The 20,054-nt window shown below is 39.1% G+C and overlaps 1 protein-coding gene across 6 annotated transcripts in view; it reads right to left on the reverse strand.

Annotated features, from left to right (window-relative positions):
- brd3 (bromodomain containing 3) overlaps nt 1–19,804 on the reverse strand; it is a 41,643-nt gene extending 21,839 nt beyond the window's left edge. For 5 of the 6 annotated variants that reach the window (XM_062959704.1, XM_016998219.2, XM_003228844.4 and 2 more), the window contains exons 1-6: nt 19,649–19,804; nt 9,178–9,526; nt 8,531–8,668; nt 6,249–6,396; nt 4,435–4,673; nt 1,432–1,803 (exon numbers count right to left, since the gene is read on the reverse strand). In XM_062959704.1, coding sequence (XP_062815774.1) covers nt 1,432–1,803; nt 4,435–4,673; nt 6,249–6,396; nt 8,531–8,668; nt 9,178–9,378 — 1,098 coding nt within the window. In that variant the 5' untranslated portion in view covers nt 9,379–9,526; nt 19,649–19,804. Of the gene's footprint in view, nt 1–1,431; nt 1,804–4,434; nt 4,674–6,248; nt 6,397–8,530; nt 8,669–9,177; nt 9,527–13,612; nt 13,632–19,648 lie in introns of those variants that run through there. The other variant, XM_062959703.1, reaches the window with a different exon arrangement.
- Between the last annotated feature and the right edge of the window lie 250 nt (nt 19,805–20,054).

A 20,054-nucleotide genomic window follows, 5' to 3' on the forward strand; every position in this document is an offset into this window, starting at 1 on the left:
TGAACTTGCAGACCGAAAAGTCGCAGGTTCGAATCCGGGCAGCGGAGTGAGCACTCGCTAGCTTCTGCCAACCTAGCAGTTCGAAAACATGCAAATGTAAGCAGATCAATAGGTACTGCTCTGGCAGACAGGAAACAATCAGGGCCAGCTAACAACTCCATAGAAAGGATTCCCCCAGGCTGGAAGCAGCCAGACCTTGAAGCTAAATTCCGTGCTAATCTAGCTGGCCAACTGCAACATTCACACTTGTCTCAAGCAGACAAGAGTTCTTTCTCCCAACCTGGACATCATTCCACAGATACAGCAGAGTCTCACTTATCCAAGCCTCGCTTATCCAAGCTTCTGGATTCTCCAAGGCATTTTTGTAGTCAATGTTTTCAATATATCGTGATATTTTGGTGCTAAATTCGTAAATGCAGTAACTACAACATAACATTACTGCATATTGAACTACCTTTTCTGTCAAATTTGTTGTATAACATGATGTTTTGGTGCTTAATTTGTAAAATTCTAACCTAATTTGATGTTTAATAGGCTTTTCCTTAATCCCTCCTTATTAACCAAGATATTCGCTTATCCAAGCTTCTGCCAGCCTGTTTAGCTTGGATAAGTGAGACTCTACTGTATATAAACCCCACTGGCCTAGTTTCCAACAGACCTCACAACCTCTGAGGATGCCTGCCATAGATGTGGGCGAAACGTCAGGAGAGAATGCTTCTGGCATATGGCAAGATAGCTCAGAAAACTCACAGCAACCCAGTGATTCCTGCCATGAAAGCCCTTGACAACACTTCTGCACATTACAGTAGTCTCACTTATCCAACATTCAGGATTATCCAACGCATTTTTGTAGTCAATGTTTTCAATATATCATGATATTTTGGTGCTAAATTCGTAAATACAGTAATTACTACATAGCATTACTGCATATTGAACTACTTTTTCTGTAAAATTTGTTGTATAACATGATGTTTTGGTGCTTAATTTGTAAAATCATAACCTAATTTGATGTTTAATAGGCTTTTCCTTAATCTCTCCTTATTATCCAACATATTCGCTTATCCAACGTTCTGTCAGCCCGTTTACATTGGATAAGTGAGACTCTACTGTATATTTAGAACCAAGATCAATATTCTTGGGATCTGTTCTGTCTAATTTACATCCCAATAACCATGGAGCAATGGATTCCACCTATATATTAGGAAGAGAGTGGCATGTTTTCCCTGGAGTTGCCTTCTCTAGAGGTTTTTAGGCAGAGGCTGTATGATCATCTATTGGGTGGGATCAGATGGTGTCTTCCTGCCTGGCGGAAGGGGTTAGACTCTGTGGCCTGTGTGATCTCTTCCAAAGCTATGATTCTAAACCCCTAAAACCAGCAGATGTGGGTAAGCTGACTGCACAATAGAAGGAGAGAAGGGGGTAGGAACGTACTTTCACAGTACTGAGATCCATCGGGTGCTTGATGATATCGTGGTAGTCGTGGAGCTCCAGGGCCTCGGCGTCAACCGGCTTGTAGAAGGGCCAGGCGTACGCCGCGTGCTTCTTGGAGAGCATCTCCTTCAGGATACTGTCGCAGTATTTGAGGTGCTCCGAGAGCTTGCCCTTCTTGCCGGCGTGTTGCGGGATCTCCCCGTCTTCCAGGTCCTTCTTGGGGGGCTTGATGGGCCGGCCGCCGCTCTCCCGCCGGGCCACCACTTTGGCCTGCTTGGCGTCCAAGAGCGGCGTGGGCGACTCGCTCCGGCTGGCCGTGATGGCCGACGTGGTGGGCGTAGTGGTGTCCGCTTTCCGCTTCACCCCCTTTTTCTGAAAGTCAAATGAAACAGGGACTGTTGGCTTTGTGTGTGTGTGTATGTGTCTCACATTTTATCTATTTATTTATTTATTAGCGACATTTGTATCCCGCCCTTCTCACCCCAAAGGGGACTCAGGGCAGCTTGCAAGTTATATGTACTGTATATACTCGAGTATAAGCCTAGTTTTTCAGCCCTTTTTTAAAGACTGAAAAAGCCCCCCTCGGCTTACCGTGTTTCCCTGAAAATAAGACAGTGTCTTATATTATTTTTTGCTCCCAAAGATGTGCTAGGTCTTATTTTCAGGAGATGTCTTATTTTTCCATGAAGAAGAATTCACATTTATTGTTGAACAAAAAAAATGAACATTTATTATATACTGTACAGTAGTTGTCATCACAAACCAGCATAACCAGACAAATTGGTTATAACCAAACCAAACATACTGTGACTCCTGTCAAGAATTTCTTGTTACTACCATTATTTTCATGTATGTACTGGTATGTACATTTACTGATCCTGCATGCTCTGGTGTTTGTTTGGCAGGCGCTGGGCATGCTTCCAAACAAAAACTTTGCTAGGTCTTACTTTCGGGGGAGGCCTTATATTTAGCAATTCAGCAAACCCTCTACTAGGTCTTATTTTTTGGGGATGTCTTATTTTCAGGGAAACAGGGTATACTCGGGTGAGGGTCCTGGTTGGCTTATATTTGGGTCAGCTTATAGTCGAGAATATATGGTATATTTATTATTTTTCTCTATTATTCTTGGTATTATTACATTTATTATTTTTCTCTATTATTGTTGCTACTATTACATTTATTTTACTCTATTATTATTATTAATAATAATATTAATAATAATAATAATTTTATTTTTGTACCCCGCCACCATCTCCCCAGAGGGACTCGGGGCGGCTTACTGATATAAAACCAACATACAATAATATCAAATACAAAAACACACAAATAAATTTAAAAGGCATTAAAAAATCAAAATCATTATAAAACACTTGAGAAACAACAATAAAAACATAAAATGAGCTGGGCAAAGTGCACTGAGTGGAACTTGTGAACAAGAGGGAAGTTAAGGTGCTACAAGGTCATGGGAAGAGCCTTAGACTGGGGTGAACACTGAGGCTATGTCAAGGAGTTAACCAACAGGTACAACTGGTCAGAAGAACCCGCTAGTACCAGGGTTTAGTATACATCTATATATATAAAAGAGTGATGGTATCACGGCGACCCACAAAACAACAAAACTACAGGCCCCCCAACCTCGAAATTTGACAATACAACCCATCATCCACGCCTCTAGGTTGATACAACAAAAAGAAAAGAAAAATAATGTTCTAATTAGAGAGAGAGAGGAATAATTGCTTTTATCCAATTGCTGCCAGTTAGAAGGCTAAGCTCCTCCAACTTGGTCTCCTAGCAACCCAATAGAAAATAATAAAAAACAGTAAAAATTAATACAATAAAATACTATAATAACAGAAAATAACTAAAAATAATACAAGAAAACAATAAAATATAATAAATAAAAATATAACTTACAATAAAATTAATAAAAAAATTGCAAATAACGTCAAATAAAAATTACACAACAATTTTTAACCAATACCACCACCACTTTGCCACAGCAACGCGTGGCCGGGCACAGCTAGTAAATACTATTTATTATTTCACTCTGATCTTATTATTATTGCATTTATTATTTTACTCTATTTATTATTACTTGTATTATTTTCCTGTATTTATTATTATTATTACTTGTATTATTTTACTCTATTATTATTAAAAGGATACATAAGCACATTTACATTGAAGAAGATGAACATTGAAGAATGATTGGATCAGAGTTGGACAGTCTTATCTTAAATTAGAGCTTTATGTAAATATTCAGAAACATTTAACCTACTGATGCCTCAATTCATGTAATTTTATTGGTATCTATTTTTATTTCTGAAATTAATAGAATAATAGAGAAAAATAATAAATGTACCATATATTCTCAAGTACAAACTGACCCAAATATAAGCCAACCAGGACCCTCACTCAAGTATTAGCCAAGGGGGGCTTTTTCAGTCTTAAAAAAATGGCTGAAAAACTAGGCTTATACTTGAGTATATCTATATATATAAAAAAGTGATGGAATCCCGGCGACCAACAAAACAACAAAACTAAAGGCCCCTCAACCTTGAAAATTGACAGCACAACCCCTCATCCATGCCTCTAGGTTGATACAAGAAAAAGAAAAGAAAAATAAAGTCCTAATTAGAGGGAGAGGAATAATTGTTTTTATCCAGTTGCTGCCAGTTAGAAGGCTAAGCTCTGCCCACTTGGTCTCCTACCAACCAACTCAGCCCAGGGGACAGGCAGAGTTAGGCCTCACTTAGGCCTCTTCCACACTGCCTATAAAATACATAGACCCCCCCTCTACCCTCACCACTTTCACAGTACACAAACAACCAAATGCATACTAAACATAAAGACAACCATACAATAGACATTCAATACTACCACTACCTCAACAATTTCTCACCAACACCACCAGACAATGCCACAGCAACGCGTGGCCGGGCACAGCTAGTACAGTATATTTCGGAATGGTGAATTGTGCAGGTAAGGAGAGAAGAGGCTTACCTTGACAATGGGTGGCGTAGGAGGGACGACCGGCATGATGGGAGCGGCGGGAGGAGGGGGAGGCGGTGGTGGCGGGGGGACGGTGGCCGGGGGAGTGGCGATGGGGGCAATGGTTGGGGTGATGGTTGGCATGGGCGTCACAGCGATGACCGGCGTCTGCGAGACGGAGGGCGGGACGTTCTGGAAGGGGGCAGGCGGAGACACTGAAGAGACGGCCGTGGTTGCCGGATGCTGGGCTCCTGTTTTCAAAGAAGACAGATAAAAGATTAAGCTCACAGCCACCACATAGAATCCTTTATTTACTACATTTATATGCCACCCTTCTCACCCCAAAGGGGACTCAGAGCAGCTTAGAAATTCCATTTACATACAATACATTATATTATTAGCATAGTACAATAGGTAAAGGGTAAAGGTTTCCCCTGACGTTAAGTCCAGTCATGTCTGACTCTGGGGGTTGGTGCTCATCTCCATTTCTAAGCCGAAGAGCTGGCGTTGTCCGTAGACACCTCCAAGGTCATAGGCATGACTGCATGGAGCGCCGTTACCTTCCCGCCGGAGCGGTACCTATAGATCTACTCACATTTGCATGTTTTCAAACTGCTAGGTTGCCAGGAGCTGGAGCTAACAGCGGGCGCTCAAGCCGCTCCCGGGATTTGAACCTGGGACCGTTTGGTATGTAAGTTCAGCAGCTCAGTGCTTTAACGCACTTCGCCACCGGGGCTCCTTATAGTATAATACTAGCATTAAATTACTATATTGTACTATAGCATTACATTGTAATATTATTAGTAATATTACATTTAATATATAATATATAATTAATCTTATTAAACAAGCTGAAACTGAGTCTGCTTAGCCAGGAAGACTACTTCTTGCTCTTGAATTTGTTCAAAGGCAAAAACAGTTGTAGCCTCTTCACCATGCAAAGCCTTTATGAAAGGAAGAGCTTCTTCCATGAAAACAATGCTCACACCAATGACAGGCATCATACATTTATCAATGGACTAGCTGTGCCTGACCACGCGTTGCTGTGGCAAAGTGGTGGTGGTATTGGTTAAAAATTGTTGTGTAATTTTTATTTGATGTTATTTGTATTTTTTTATTAATTTTATTTATTGTAAGTTATCTTTTTATTTATTATATTTTATTATTTTCTTGTATTATTTTTAGTTATTTTCTGTTATAGTATTTTATTGTATTAATTTTTTAGTGTCTTTAATTATTTTTTAGTGTTTTTATTATTTTTTATTGGGTTGCTAGGAGACCAAGTTGGAGGAGCTTAGCCTTCTAACTGGCAGCAATTGGATAAAAGCAATTATTCCTCTCTCTAATTAGGACTTTATATTTCTTTTCTTTTTGTTGTATCAACCTAGAGCTGTTGATGATGGGTTGTGTTGTCAAATTTCGAGGTTGGGGGGCCTGTAGTTTTGTTGTTTTGTGGGTCGCCATGATGCCATCACTCTTTTATAATATATAGATTGTATTATTATCAGTATATTGTCCAAACAGTCCAACCCCATTCTGCCAAGAAGCAGGAAAAGCGCATTCAAAGCATCCCAATAGATGACCATCCAGCCTGTTTCAAAGCTAAGGACTTGGCTTATACTCGAGTATATACAGTAATTTAGCCCAAAAAAAGGAGTATTCAATTCAAGTAAAAAATGTAATCAAATCCACAATAATCAGAAACTGCAAAATATAGCTGGCTGACTGTGATGGCTTTTGGGAGCTCTAAGTTAGAATGGCTTCAGAATCAGTGAAAAAGAAAAAGATCCCCCAAAGCATGCGTTGAATCCAGCTACATGCGTGACCTGCGTTATGTGCCGTGGTGGCTGCCTTGCGGGCTTTGCCTTTCGGTACCGGAGGTAGTAACTCAACTTCTTCTTGCGGCATCTGTGCCACTTTCTGCAGGAAGATCTTCTCCAACGCCTGGGCCATGAGGACGATGTCGTCCGTTGGCTGGAAAGAAAGAAAAAAGAGGCAGGGTGTAAATTCATATTTTACGGTATATCAAAACAGGACTATTATTATGTTGTTGAATGCTTTCAGGGCCAGAATCAATGGGTTGCTGTGAGTTTTCCAGGCTATATAGCCATGTTCCAGAAGCATTCTCTCCTGACGTTTTGCCCACATCTAAGGCAGGCATCCCCAGAGGTTGGAAACTAGGCAAGTGGGGCACATATACCTGTGGAAAGTCTAGGTTGGGAGAAAGAACGTCTTGTGTCGTTGTTTGAATGTTAGGGTGAACTCATACAGTAGAGTCTCACTTATCCAACATAAACGGGCCGGCAGAACATTGGATAAGCGAAAAAGTTGGATAATAAGGAGGGATTAAGAAAAAAGCCTATTAAACATAAAATTACATTATGATTTTACAAATTCAGCATCAAAACATCATGTTTTACAAGAAATTGACAGAAAAAGCAGTTCAATAAGGTATGTAGTAATTACTGTATTTACAAATTTAGCACCAAAACATTGCAACATTTACTAAAAAAAACATTGACTACTAAAAGGCAGACTGCCTTGGATAATAAAGAAACTTGGATAAGTGAAGCTTAGATAAATGAGACTCTACTGTATATTTAATTTTTTAAATGAATAGAAAGTTTAGACTGAAAATAGTGGATAACATGTAGAAACAGCAAGTCTATATGTTTTAAGTTACTGATAATAATATGTACCCAATGTCAGAATTAATTGGTTGATTGACTAACGTAGATGTAAACGTATACATCAAAATTATTGTTACTTGACTGTATTTTCCATGATTTGTTGTTCTGTTATGTACCATAACTTTAATAAACTGTTTACCCCAAAAAATTATTTATTTATTTACAGTATTTATATAAAGAAAATAGTAAAAAAGTAAAAAAAAAGTAATGAAATGTGTTTAGATCTGTATTCAAATGGCACCTTGTGCAAAATAAGTATAACATATGTTACCATTCACTCAAATTCAAGACATTTTCAAAGCAAAATCCAAGCAAACTATTCCTAACTAGAATTATTGGTTACTATGTTTTAGGAAAAGCAGCCTCACTGTTTCCTGCCTGGGGGAATCCTTTGTTGGAAGGTGTTAACTGCCCCTGCTTGTATTTAAAAAAAACTCTAAAACCAGGACAGTAAATAAAGAACAACAATCAGAATACAGGGGAATTCCAGACAGGAAATGATCGAGGCTAGCTAACACCTCCCAACCAAGGATTCCCACAGGCAGGAAGCAGCCAGGATTTGAAGCTGCCAGGCTATTCAATGCTAGTCAAGGTGGCCAACTGCAACATTCACACTTGCCTCAGGCAGACAAGAGTTCTTTCTCCCACCCTGAACATTCCACAGATATATAAACCCCACTTGCCTAGTTTCCAAGAGATCTCACAACCTCTGAGGATACCTGTCGTAAATGTGGGCAAAACGTCAGGAGAGAATGCTTCTGGAACATGGCCAACCAGCCTGGAAAACTCACAGCAACCCAGGACTATGATCTTTCTGAGAAAACGCCAGAATAGAATCTGAACTGGAGCCCATAAGCCAGTTTCAGTGTTCAATTATTTCTTTGATCAATACTGGGCTCTAACCATTAATTCAATATTATTCGGAGACTCTTGGACTTTGCTTTTTAAAGAAACCATAGCATTTGAATTCCTGTTGCATGTAAAACATGCTGGAAGTACGAACCAGAATTGATTTCACTTGAGAACATATTTAAGAATATAATAATATATAATACTAATATTATCCTACACTAATAAAAAAGTATATTGTATATACGTATAATATTGATAATACTATAAGGGAATACAGAATAATAATAATAATAATACACTATAATTGTATATTATATATTACATGTAATATTACTATAAATACTGTAAATAAATAAATAGCATCTCTTTTATGAAGCATATTATCTCCCATCTCCAACTACAAATTAGAAGTACAGACCAGATAAAAAAAGTTAAATCTTTCCCAAAATAAAATCTCTTTAACTGACAAAGGCACCATCAAAGAGCTCATGGGAGTTTTTGGTAGAATAACCTATCCAGCCCTCAAAGTTAAGGCTTGCAATGCTGTACAGTGCTTAGGTCTTTACCTTGTTATAAATGTAACAGTTTGTAAACATGGTGTTGAAATCCTGCATACATTCACTGGCGCTCCAGTAATAGTTGTGCTCTAGCCGCTTCTTGATCGTCCCCATGTCCATTGGGTTTTTAATGATTTTGTGATAGTCCTGGCAGAAGAAAAAGAATCACACAGTATTTCAATTGTTGGTATACACAAATTAACAGTCAAAATTGTTTTTGTTTTTTTCGTGTCAGGAGCAACCAGAGTTGCTTCTGGAGTGAGAGAATTGGCTGTCCGCAAGGACGTTGCCCAGGGGACGCCTGGATGTTTTTTACTCTCCTTGTGGGAGGCTTCTCTCATGTCCCTGCATGGAGCTGGAGCTGAAAGAGGGATTCGAACCTAGCAGCTTTCAGGTCAGCAACCCAACCTTCAAGTCACAAGGCTTTTATCCCCTTGGCCACCGGAGCCAAAATTGTGTGAGAATCCTCCACTCCGGTGAGCATCCTGGCTGCTGCTCGTTGGACCAATTGAAGCTTTTGAACAGTCTTCATATGCAACCCCCATGTAGACAGCGCTGCAGTAGTCTTTACGAGATGTAACCAGAGCGTGGCCAGTTGCATCTGAATCAGAACTTGTTCATTTGTTTTATATACTACAAAAAAGAAGGATACTCACAGGTAAGTTGAGCTTAATGGCGTCAACTGGTTGGTAGAAGGGCCAGGCAAACTGGTGCTTCCACAGCGTCTTCACCACGACGTTCTGCATGTATTGGAGCTGGTTGGTCTTCCGTCCGGGCTTGGCCGGGTTGGTCACCTCAGGGGGCGGTGGGTTGGCAGGGCCCTGAGGGGCCTGGGTGGCCGAGGCGACGGCAGACATGTCCCCCTCTGCCTCTTGGTCTCACTTCTGCTCAAGGTGAGGAGGAGGGCAGCAGGAGCAGCAGCAGGGAAAGAGAAACGGGCCACGGTTGTTCTTTACAAGCCCCAGACGAGAATGGCATCCCATTTCCAGAGACCAGCCATAAAGCCTGGAAGAAAAAGGAAGAGAACTCATTTTGGGGACAAACTCCAACGTGAACACCTTTGCATTTTCTTAATAATAATTTAATAATAATAATTTTATTCTTTTTTTTAACACATTTATTTATGATTATAGTGATATAATAAAAGGAGAGAGTCCCATGTGATCATAGAAAACAAAGAGAAAAGAAAAAAAAAACAGGAAAAAAACAAAAAACCCTGATACTCCACAACCCTCCCTCCTCCCTCTAAATTACCTTCCAGTTCCCCTGCTCTACCTTTTAATTCTTAATTTCCCCAATTCTTTCCCTAGCATTTTTCTAATAACCTAAGAGTATCTTCTCTTAAACAACATCTTCCTCTATATTTCCAGGTTTCTTTTTTCTTTTAGATATTTACTTAGTTTGTCCCAATCTGTTTTTATGTCCATTTTTTCTGAGATTATCTTCGTTAATGTGTCCATGTTTTGTATGTTCATCACTTTCAAAATCCATTGTTCTAGTGACGGTATTTCCGCTGTTTTCCCCACCTCTATCTCCCCGCAGGGACTCAGGGCAGCTTACAAATGCAAAAGAGTATACATACAAAAACATCAAATACCGAAAACGCACAAATGAAAAAATAAAACCATTAATAAGACAAAGTTAAAACACATCAATAAAACATATGGATGGGCTGATCAAAGTGCATTAAGTGAGACTTGTAAACATGGAGGAAGTTAAAAGTGCTATAAGAACATTGGGGAGAACCCAAAAGTGAGTTGAACCCTGAGGCTATATAGAGAAATTACCCATGCGGATGAAACCGATCTTAGGCAAGGAATAATAATAATAATAATAATAATAATAATAATAATAATAATAATAATAATAAAGGCCACCCTACTGGGATCTGCACGCATCATCCGAAAATACATCACACAGTCCTAGACACTTGGGAAGTGTTCGACTTGTGATTATGTGATATGAAATTCAGCATGTCTATCTTGTTTGCTGTGTCATAAAATAATAATAATAATAATAATAATAATAATAATAATAATAATAATAATAATAATACATCACACAGTCCTAGACACTTGGGAAGTGTTCGACTTGTGATTTTGTGATATGAAATCCAGCATATCTATCTTGTTTGCTGTGTCATAATAAAATAATAATAATGACTTTATTCGTATCCTCCCATTGTTTCCAAAAGGGACTTGGGGCGGCTTACAAGCACATGTTTTTTTTAAATGTTGGGACAACAACAAAAAAACTGTATTTATATACCGCTCTATCTCCCAAAAGGGACTCAGGGAAGTTTACACATGGTAAACATTCAATACCAACATACAACAGTCCGATAATAAAACAACAACAAGGCACAACTTGAGAAACTACAAGTTGCTTCTGGTGTAAGAGAATTGGCCGTCTACAATGACATTGCCCATGGGACGCCCAGATGTTTTGATGTTTTTATCATCCTTGTGGGAGGCTTCTCTCATGTCCCCGCATGGAGCTGGAGCTCACAGAGGGAGCTCATCTGCGCTCTCCCCAGGGTGGATTCGAACCGGTAACCTTCAAGTCAGCAACCCAACCTTCAAGTCATCAGTCCTACTAGCACAAGGGTTTAACCTACTGTGCCACGGCGGGCTCCTACAAGCACATGGTAGTGCAGTGGAAAATACAATACAATAAAACACATAACAAAATACAGTAATACACATAGCAATAGTAAACAATAACAATGTCAATAACATAAAACAGATGTACTTAAAAGTATAAAACCCCTATTCATTAAAATGCTCAGTAAAATGCAGTAATAGCTGCGGGTAAAATTGTCATATCAATTTCAGACACACAAGTATCTGAGTCAAACAAAGTGCTTTGTCAACAGGAGTAAATTAATGTTAACCTTGGTCAAAGGCCTGCTTGAAAAGCCATGTTTTCAAGTTTCAACCCTCCAAGGTATTTTGCCATGGCTTCCTACTGAAAGGCAACATACAATGCCAAGTATTCCTTGACGGTCTCCTGTTCAAGTCCTCATGAGGTCTAACCTTGCTGAGTTTCTAAAAACAAATGGGATTTTCCTAAATAAGGCTCAACAAAAGCATTTCTGTCTTTTAGAATGGAAGGAGAGCATATGTGATGGGACTGTGTAAATGTCTAGATATATTTCAAGAAATAATAATAACAACTTTATTCTTGCACCCCGCCTCCATCTCCCCGAAGGGACTCGGGGTGGCTTACATGAGAAAACAATCCAACCACAACGTAAAATTAACATATAATCCATAATATAAAACACAATATAATAACATAGTTATAAAACATCAACATAATATGACAATGATTAAAACCAAGACATCGATTGCTATGTACAGAGGGTGACTAGTGCAAAGATTCTGAATAAGAAATACACAACATTGCCAGCCAACATGTTCAGTTAGTTTCGGATTTAAACAATTTCTCAGCTTCTGATGCTCAGTTATCCCCTAAAGATCAAATGCATTTTAACTGCTAAATAGGGAATAGCCCAACAGTGAATATCTAAAAGCTCGCTGAACTTAACTTCATAAAAATCTGTTCCAGAAAAGTTAACATAAAGGCCCAAGGATGATGAAACTGATATAAATATTGCCCTTATTTGATTCACTTGTATTTACTACGCTAACTAATCAAATGATCCAAAAAAAACCAAGCCCTCCTGTGCTTATATGAACTGAATTAGGTATTAACTGTAGAGACCAAATTAAATACTAAATTGTATGAATGCTTTACAATGCTGTCAATTTATTTCTAAATTGTGTTTTATATTCATTTTTTCTCAATAAAGGTTTCAGAAAAAGAATGGAGAAGCTTGTACATAGTACGTAATGGTGACCTGCTCTCCCGCTTTGGTCAGACCGCTCCTGGAATAGTGTGTCCAATTCTGGGCACCACAATTTATGCGAGATATTGAACAGAAGAAGGATGGCTATCTGTCGAGGGTGCTTTGATGGTGATTTTCTTGCATGGTGGGGGGGAGGGGGCTGGTCTAGATGGCCCATGTGGTCTCCTCCAACTCTATTATTCTACTAGCTGTGCCCGGCCACGCGTTGCTGTGGCAAAGTATGGTGGTATGGGAAATAAAGTATTGAGCAATTGGTGGTAGTTAAGGTAAAGGGTAAACGTTTTCCCCTGACTCTGGGGGTTGGTGCTCATCTCCATTTCTAAGCCGAAGAGCCGGCGTTGTCCATAGACTCCTCCAAGGTCATGTGGGATGACTGCATGGAGCGGTGTTACCTTCCCACCGGAGCAGTACCTATTGATGCACTCACAGTATGTCTTTGAACTTCTGGGTTGGCAGAAGCTGGGGCTAACAGTGGGGGCTCTCTCTGCTCCCCCAATTCAAACCTGCGGCCTTTCGGTCCAGAAGTTCAGCAGCTCAGCGCTTTAACACGCTGCGCCATCAGGGGATATTATTTCCTAAAGGTTGTGAATATACAATATTTCTGATTGGGGTTTTTTTGTCTGTTGGAGGCAAGTATGAATGCTACAATTAGGAAAAATGATTAGGATGTAACAATTATTGCTCTCCCTCTAATTAGGACTTTATTTTTCTTTTCTTTTTATTGTATCAACCTAGAGGCGTGGATGATGGGTTGTGTTGTCAAATTTCGAGGTTGGGGAGCCTGTAGTTTTGCTGTTTTGTCCGGTACCCTGATTCCATAACTCTTTTATATATATATAGATATTGAAAAGCTTCCCATTTGTGGCAACATAGCAAAGGGACACTGTGGGTGTAAGTCATGGATCAAATCAGGACACCAAAAGGGCTGGATCTGACATAGGTTAAGATTTAGGGAATCCCAGCATTATCCTACCCATGTGTTTCTGGACATGTTACACTTCTGCCCTCTTTGAGATTTGGGGATCCTGCTGCACTGCAAAACAGTGCACTGAGTTTTATTTCTAGCCAAAAAGTGGCAGATGGGAACAAAACCCACTGCTGGCTGCAGAGTTGGACTTGCAAAGCCGGAACAAGGAGTCCTACAGAGATGCAACAGAGAACTTCACCTTCAGTGGCCTCCCACTGATGCCTACATTTCTTCCATTTGGATAAATACTGACCTCAAGAAGTAAAATCTTTATACAAACCATCCAAATACCATAATGGATAGAATACATCTGGTGGGGTAGCTATGAAATGCTGCCCAAACCCCGACAGGTAACCAGGGGAAACATTTTGTGATGCGAACCAGGGATTGTGACATTACAGAGACAACGGCGAATCACAAACCGTAGTGTCCTTCCCATTGGAATCAAGGGATTTTGACATTTGGGTATTATCTGTACAGAAGAACATCTTTCTGTACAGATAATAATAGTTCTAGGTTTTTGTTTTTGTTTTTTTCATGTCAGGAGCAACCTGAGTTGCTTCTGGAGTGAGAGAATTGGCCGTCTGCAAGGACGTTGCCCAGGGGACGCCCAGATGTTTTGATGTTTTACCATCCTTGTGGGAGGCTTCTCTCATGTCCCCGCATGGAGCTGGAGCTGAAAGAGGGAGCTCATCTGCACTCTCCCCGGGTGGGATTTGAACCTGGCAGCCTTCAGGTCAGCAACTCAACCTTCAAGTCACAAGGCTTTTATCCCCTAGGCCACCGGAGGCTCCTATAGTTCTAGGTGGAAGCACAATTTAAATGCTGAAACAGTGAGTTTTTGTACAGAAAATGCCCGTTTTAAATGTAATCCACCGCTTGCGAATTTCACCCCGATGAAACTCATGAGGGTCGACATAGCTTAACACACGTGATGACAAATACACATAGGAGTAGACCCATTGATAAAAACTCATTGATTCCAGTGGAAGTACCCGTTACTTTGTAGTTTAGTTTTGTGACCAGAGTGTTTCCTGTGCGTAAATAAATGCACTGTAACACAGAAAGCAACAATGTGTGTATATATAAACATGCAATGACAACAAAAACAGACGCTAGTTTGTTTCGGCTGCATGTCTGCGGATTCCTGTGTGAAACTAAGAAATCACTTTTCATTTTTTCACTCTGAATCAGCAAAACAACATCTTTCAAGGATTTCTGGACTCCTTTGCAAAACCCTTCTTCCACAGCTGAGAAAACAAATATATCTAACTCCCACACATCTCTTCCAAAATCTTCTGTGAACCAAGGTCGAAATGCCATCTGATACTTACTACTGTTATATATATTTATACATCCCACAAGGTTGTTTTATATGTTATTTACTATACACTGGTGTGGGACTACTTAATAAGCCAGATGTTCAATAGTACAGAAGTAAATAAAAGGGTTCTCTATCTCCTTCCTCCATGCTTCATGTTTTTAGTCATAATATTCCACACTTGCACCCTCTCCCTTTTAAAACTCATCCAAGGACAGAGATCCCAGTTTTAAATAATTTTTAAAAAACATGACCAAACTGAAGAGTGCCCAGATCTTTCTGGGATTGCCCAGTTTGCTTTTATTTCAAAGCTCAAAGAACTAGTTTTTAACCAAAGTAAATCTATAACATTCCTAACACTACCTTTGTTAGATCAGCATACAAGACATAAGTGTATCCATGGATGAAAAGAACCAAAAAGGAACCTTGATTTTTTAATTTTAATTTTTTATTGATTTTATTCCTGTTCTTTCTGATTTTAACATCAGCTCACTGGATTGATTTATTTTAACCTGATGTAAAATTAGAGAGCCAGCAAGGTAGAGTGATTTGAGTGTTGGTCTATGACTATGGATCCAAGGGTTGGTCACAAACCTTGGGTAAGTCATATCCTGTCATCCTCAGAAAGAACAAAAAACCTGACATAGACCCTATACTGCCACACAATCAAAGCACTCTTAACAGATGTCCATCCAGTTCTAAAACCTCCTGTGAAAGAGACTCTGCCACACTCCAAAGCAGCTGCAAATTCCACACCTGAATAGTTCTTACCATCCAAACATTTTTCCTAATGTTTAGCTGGAGGCAAAGACAAATCCCTCTTCTGGACTACAAAAATACCCATAATGCGGTTGCCTTAGAGCAGTGATGCTCAACCTGTGGGTCCCCAGATGTTTTGGCCTTCAACTCCCAGAAATCCTAACAGTTGGCTGGGATTTCTGGGAGTTGTGGGTCAAAACACCTGGGGACCCCACAGGTTGAGAACCACTGCCTTAGAGTCAGCCTAAAGTCAGAAACACACAACAACAATAGAAAAGATCAAGAACAACATCTAGATGGGAGACAGGTTAGAAAGTAAATATTTTCTGTATATATTTCAAGTTTCAATATTAATGTCAAAATATGCAGTATGTTTTTACATAGGATTTGTGTGACATTAGAATAGTAATATAATAATAATAATAGTCTATTTATTTGACCAATCATTTGACCATTTCAAAATGTAACACAAATAAATATGAGGCAAAAAGGAAGAGAGGGCAGCAGCTGACCTTCTGTTTACAATAGAATAGTAAATATAAATGCCACTAAAGCAATAAAAATCATTAAATATTAAATAGCCAAATATAATTAAAAAAAGGTGTAAACACTAAAATTATCTGGGAATCTGTGGGCGGCTTCAGATCCAGTCCTTAAGGACTCATTGGATCCCTGGGCCCTTTATATCAATAATAATTGTATTCATTATGTGCCTCAAGCTGTAAGGAGAGGAGAGTAATAAATAAAAAATATTATTACTACTACTACTACTATTGCTGATATTATTACATCTGACTCCATGGGCCCTTCCACACAGCCATATATCCCAGAATATCAAGGCAGAAAATCCCACAATATGTTTTGAACTGGTTTATCTGAGTTCACACTACCATATATTCCAGTTCAAAGCAGAAAATGTAGGATATTATTCAGCCGAGTGGAAGGGGCCCAAGTCTAGGGAGGGAGCTAGTCTTTGGGACTAGATTTAGGAGGGAGAGACCCCTTATAGCTTCACACAGTTACATAGAATTATCTCATTCAAGATGGGCCAATTGAACCCTTTTGAGGATGGAATCCACCAAGGGTGCATTGTACCCTACATATCAATAACACAATTCAACAGAATTTTGTTCCTGCATAATAAATGTCATTTCTTAATTGATTCTATCATAAAAACATGGGAAAGATTTATTAAACTGCATTTGTGGGAGGAACATCCTGCGGCACATTTTGCTCAAGTTTTTTGATGAATATCTCATCGAGTCTCAACCAATTCAATGTTTTGTGGAAGCCACAAAAACAAAGTTTCTGGAGTAGAACAACTACTTTTTAAAGTAAGTACTGCACAATTAAACAGGAATAACACTTTCAAACAAGGAACAGAATTTTTTCAAAGTTTGTTACATAGTGTAATTACTAATATTACAATATAGTGTTATAGTACAATATAGCAATATATAATGCTTATATTGTGCTATACAAATAATATAATATATCGTATCTACATATGACTTGTAAGCTGCCCTGAGTTTCCTTCGGGGTGAGAAAGGTGGGATATAAATATCACTAATAAATAAATAAATAGTATTACACCAACCACATTATTAATCCACGTTGTTGTTGTTGTTATTATTATTATTGGAGTGCTAGAGCTCCTCATCTGAGTGGTTGTCTATTCTCAGACCCCCCCCCCCCCCCAATTCTAGGGTCCTAGTTGGGAGATAGTCATGGGGGGTGAGATTGATAACCACCCAACATTCAAAATTTGGGGTGTGTATTGTGATCCAGTTCAATGTTGTTGTTGTTGTTGTTATCTGAGCCTGGCCACATGCACAATGGAGGACCTCCTTATAGCAACACCAGAGGCACTCCAAGTGGCCAGCTTCTGGTCAAAGGAAATGTAGCATCATGGCAAATTTTTTACTTTAGCTAACTAAACAGACATCTATACATCTAGTATAAACATAAGGTTGTCCTGTTGCTATACCCTCTTGCTATAGCCTCACTTGTAATTCAAGATAGAATAATATATTCTGTATTATCTGGCTATTAAGATATAACAAACATTATGTTCATGTTTGAATGTTTTTCAAAATAACTTGTAGGTTTGGACGAAGTTTGGAGGACCCGAAGAGTTATTCTGATAAACATTCAAACATGAACATAATGTTTGTTGTATCTTTGTAAAACATTCCTAAATGTGATTATTTGTTTCCTATGTTCTTTATTGATAAATAATAGTCAGATTATTATAATATAATATGTATATTATTCTACAGTAGTCTCACTTATCCAACATAACAGGGCCGGCAGAACATTGGATAAGCGAAAATGTTGGATAATAAGGAGGGATTAAGAAAAAAGCCTATTAAACATAAAATTACATTATGATTTTACAAATTAAGCACCAAAACATCATGTTTTACAACAAATCGACAGAAAAAGCAGTTCAATACACAGTAATGTTATGTACTGTATATATGCCTAGCTTTTCAGCCCTTTTTTAGGGCTGACAAAGCTCCTCTCGGAGCCTGGCCGATTGACGCCTGGCCGGCTTCTATTCAGGTCAGCTTATACTTGAGTATATAGGTACAGTAGAATCTCACTTATCCAACACTCGCTTATTCAAAGTTCTGGATTATCCAACACATTTTTGTAGTCAATGTTTTCAATATATCATGATATTTTGGTGCTAAATTCGTAAATACAGTAATTACTACATAGCATTACTGCGTATTGAACTACTTTTTATGTCAAATTTGTTGTATAACATGTTTTGGTACTTAATTTGTAAAATCGTAACCTAATTTGATGTTTAATAGGCTTCTTCTTCATCTCTCCTTATTATCCAACATATTTGCTGATCCAACGTTCTGCCGGCCCATTTATGTTGGATACGTGAGACTCTACTGTATTACAATATAATAATATTAATTATATATTAAATGTAATATTACTAATAATATTACCATATAATGATATAGTACAATATAGTAATTTAATGCTTATATTGTGCTATGCTGATAATATATTGTATGTTCATTGATTTGTACGCTGCTCTTAATCCCCTTCGGGGTGAGAAGAGCGGGATATAAATGTAGTAAATAAATGTATTTATTTTACAGTAAAGTCTCACTTATCCAACATAAACGGGCTGGCAGAACGTTGGATAAGTAAATATGTTGGATAATAAGCAAAGATTAAGAAAAAGCCTATTAAACATCAAATTACATTACAATTTTACAAATTAAGCACAAAAACATCATGTTTTACAACAGACAGAAAAAGCAGTTCAATACACAGTCCTGTTATGTACTGTATATACTCGAGTATAAGCCTAGTAAAAATTCCCTCGGCTTATACTCGAGTGAGGGTCCTGGTTGGCTTCTATTCAGGTCGGCTTATACTTGAGTATATAGGTATTCGGAGTTGGACAGTCTTATCTTATTAAAGTCTTATTATTATCTTAAATTACAGTTTTACATAAATATTCAAAAACATTTAACCTACTGATGCCTCAAATAATGCAATTTTATTAATATCTATTTTATTTTTGAAATTGACCCATAGATGCTGCATTTCCCACCCTCGTCTTATACTCGAGTCAACAAGTTTTCCCAATTTTTGTGGTAAATTTAGGTGCCTCGGGTTATATTCGGGTCAGCTTATACTCGAGTATATATGGTAGTAATTAATTTAGCACCAAAACATTGCAACATTGACTACAAAAACATTGACTACTAAAAGGCAGACTGTGTTGGATAATACAGAACATTGGATAAGTGACGCTTGGATAAGTGAGACTCTACTGTATCTTGAATTACAAGTGAGACTATAGCAACAGGACAACCTTATGACTATACAAGTTTTTTACTTTGTTTGTGTGTGTTTTTTTTTTTGATGCATTATAATTGTATTCTCAATTCGCTCCTGACACAATCAATAAATACATTATTGTGGAGCCCTCATCCCAGCCTCCGCATCCGGGTCCTGGGAGCGCCAAAACAGCGGCCTGCACCCGCAATGTCGAGAGACCCACCCCCAACAGGCCTGCTTTTGAGGCCGGCGCAGGAGAGAGGGAGCCCGGCCTGGTCCACAAATCGAGTCCCCGGCTTCACCGAAGATGGCGGGCCTCCCTTCTCCTTTTGTTTTTCTTCCCCTCCGCGGCTTCCCGCCGTTCCCATTCCCTCCCCCGCTTCCTCCGCTTACTTCACCCGCCTCGTCTTCCTCTTCCTTCGCTTCCAATCCTCCTCTTCCTCCTTTATTTTCTTTCTCTCCTTTTCTTCCCCTCCCTCTTTCTCTCAGTCAGCGGCGGCAGCGATGCGCTAGCGGGAGCCAGCCAGGCGCCACCGCGCATGCGCCGCCCGCCTTGGGCGCGTGGCAAGCTGGGAAATGGAGTCCTCCCGTCCCATTGGTTTAAACGCCAGCCGGGGAGGCCAGGACTACAACTCCCAGATTGCGACGCGCGGAAACGTCCTCCAGCCTCCTCTCCCTTCCTTCCTTCCTTCCTTCCTTTCTTTTTATGAGGAGGATCCAACAGAACCTTTTACATATGGATGTATTTTCTTCTTCTCTTTTTATAATATAATACTGCTGATAGTATATAATAATATAT

This window comes from Anolis carolinensis, unplaced genomic scaffold, assembly GCF_035594765.1.
Source record: "Anolis carolinensis isolate JA03-04 unplaced genomic scaffold, rAnoCar3.1.pri scaffold_7, whole genome shotgun sequence".
Taxonomy (NCBI): Eukaryota; Metazoa; Chordata; class Lepidosauria; order Squamata; family Dactyloidae; genus Anolis; species Anolis carolinensis.